The 2,774-nt window shown below is 38.5% G+C and overlaps 1 protein-coding gene across 2 annotated transcripts in view; it reads right to left on the bottom strand.

Annotated features, from left to right (window-relative positions):
- Window positions 1-338: 338 nt before the first annotated feature.
- GLRA2 (glycine receptor alpha 2) overlaps window positions 339-2,774 on the bottom strand; it is a 175,750-nt gene continuing 173,314 nt past the window's right edge. For both annotated transcript variants that reach the window (XM_077761387.1, XM_077761388.1), the window contains exon 9: window positions 339-901. In XM_077761387.1, coding sequence (XP_077617513.1) covers window positions 623-901 — 279 coding nt within the window. In that variant the 3' untranslated portion in view covers window positions 339-622. The remainder of the gene's footprint in view (window positions 902-2,774) is intronic.

Below are 2,774 nucleotides of genomic sequence, written 5' to 3'. Positions count from 1 at the left end.
TTGTGGTTGGTGTTTATTTGTTGTTGTTGTTTTCTCAATCAATAGAAATAAGTTACAACCCACAAAAGGATTTCTCGGGTGAAACACTAATTACAGACATCGTAAAGAACGTAGCTCAGGGTACTTGTTTTAAAAACGAGGCAGCATTTTCCTGAAAAAGTTTGGTCCTCAACTCACTATAGGCTAGTCACTATGGTCAGATGGTAAGCATTTTCCTTCTGTGTGTGTGTGTGTGTGTGTGTGTGTGTGTGTGTGTGTGTGTGTGTTTTAATTCAACTTTTCAGTACCAGAATTAGTCAAAATCAAACCAAACCAAATAGCTGTCAAGCACTTGACCTTGCATATCCTGTCTAATTAATACATCATCTGAAATAACAAGGCTAAAGACTATGAAGGGAATTATGCTCACGTGATTCTGCGACACCTTAATTTTGTGCAAACGTTTTCCGTCATTGCCCAGATAACTTATCTTTATTCATGTACGTGCCAGGAAACCTGCCCTCATAATCTTCCCTCCCCCCTCCCGTAGTCGTCTCCTCTGTCAAAGTGATAGAAAGACAATTTCACTGTGTATTTACAAGCACAACAATTAGGCAAAAAGTCCAGGGTCTGAAGGGCACATCTATTTCTTGTGGACATCTTCATGCCGAATGATCTTGTATGTGATCCAGTAAAAGATGTTGAAAATGAGGAAGGCCAGTGGGAAGGCAGCTCGAGATATCGTGTCAATCCTTTTTGCCCGGTCCACAAACTTCTTCTTGATGGCATCTGCATCTTTTGGGGGTTGTGGGAGCGGGTTGGCAGGTGTGGCCTTGACCGCTGTTCCATCTTTCACTTGGAGGCAGTGACCCATCCCATAACCACTGAAATTAAAACGACTTTCACGAGTAACATCTTCTTCCTGGGAGAATAAAGACAGAGGAAGCACAGATTGGTTGTCAGTCAAATCAGATGGAAGATGCTTAAAATTCTTCAGAAGTAAAAGGATAAATCACAGTTAACTGGTAGTGTGGGAGGCTTTGGGAATGTGGAATTCTCTTTCAAGTTCATCTCAATTATTCATGGAACAGATACAGTTCATTAACTTTCAGGCTGAGATATTAAGAGTAAGAAGCATGACTTTGTGGTCATTTTAATTAATTCACAAACAGAAACACATTATATTCAGCACTGACTTTCCCCAAATCTAGTTTCTTAATCCATAACTTTGAATGAACTTTTTTAAAGCCAAGTCTCCAAATCCCAATTTTATACGCTATTTAGAGGAGCATTTGTTCATTGACTCACTCACGCTTCATTCATTCATTCACTTGTTTTCTAGTGTAAACTTTTATCATTGATTCTTTTGTTAGTTTTCTCTACCATATTTAAACTTAGGTCATTTTAGCAGATGTCAGTGGTATTTTGTGTTGATTATTTCAATGTGAATTAGATAAAAGACTGAAAAATTATAACCTCAGGGTAAAGTGCAGATAGCCTTAGTAGAGTCAGATCTCTGGAATCTTGGTGTGTGATTGGGTCAAAATGGTGGAGTCGAAACGGTGGGATTGAAATGACCTGCTCAATAAAAGTTTAGTTCTAAATAGCCATTGGTTGAATCTTCTTTTGAAACTAGTTCACTGCCTTCCACAATACTCTACAACCCCTGTGAGTCACTAAAGGCACTGTACTCCTTATTTTGCCAGATAATAACGATGGTTATATTTCCCAAAACACAAGAGAACTTGGTATTAATTTTATTTCATGAGCGCTTATTGCATATCAGTTGTGCCTTCAGCCACATATAAGAGATATACTGAATGAAGTACTTTAAATACTTGTTTATTTATTTATTTAGAAAGAGTGAGAAGGAAGGAGAGAGAGAACCCCAAGCAGGCCCCACACTGTAAGTGCAGAGCCCTATGTGGGGCTTGAACTCGTAAACCATGAGATCATAACCTGAGCTGAAACTAAGAGTCAGACGCTTAATCGACTGAGCTACCCAGACACCCCCTGAGTGAAGTACTTTTAACATGATGTGAATGAGAGCCCAGCTGTCATTCAAATGGTACAAGCAAGGGCAAATTTATATCAGGAAAATCAGGCCAGAACTCTTATAATAAACTAACCGTAAAACTTCTCCTTTAAAAAATCGTCTCCTCAGTGCTTTTATTTATATGGAATTGTCCTATACAAGTTGGTTCAAGATACTCTCATTTCTTAACTAAATGTAATAAGGAATTTTTCATGTAACTGAATTATTGAGTGTTGAGTCTGTGGCAGGCATTTTGCTAGGTACTCAGAAACAGTTGAAGTTGGACAAGAGTCCTACTTGCATGGAGCTTTCAGAACCCATTGGAAGTGTTTAACCTCAAGGCGTTATCATATAAGGAAACTGGCTAAGGAACCCAAGCCTGACATTAGAGTACTTTCATTTGCACAGCTATATAAGCTCTATAATGAAGACTTTAAATGGACTCAGATTCAAGTATTGAATCTGTTTTCTTTTCCTTAAAATGTGAATGGTAGGGGGGCCTGGGTGGTTCATTCGGTTGAGTGTCTAACTCTTGATTTCAGCTCAGGTCGTGATCTCACAGTTTGTTGGATAGAGTTCCCATTCTTAGTGCGGAGCCTGCTTGGGATTCTTCTCTCCCTTTCTCTCTACTGCCCCCCACCTCAAAACAAATAAATAAACTTAAAAAAAATAAAGTTTTAAATGAGTGAAGACTTTTAAAATATGGAATAAACAGATGTATTAAGCATTACACTGTTATCAGAAGACTTATTCGGTCCTT

This window comes from Crocuta crocuta, unplaced genomic scaffold, assembly GCF_008692635.1.
Source record: "Crocuta crocuta isolate KB4526 unplaced genomic scaffold, BGI_CrCroc_1.0 scaffold593, whole genome shotgun sequence".
Taxonomy (NCBI): Eukaryota; Metazoa; Chordata; class Mammalia; order Carnivora; family Hyaenidae; genus Crocuta; species Crocuta crocuta.
Note: the sequence above shows the minus strand (reverse complement) of the source record. Positions and strands in the feature narration are given on the sequence as shown.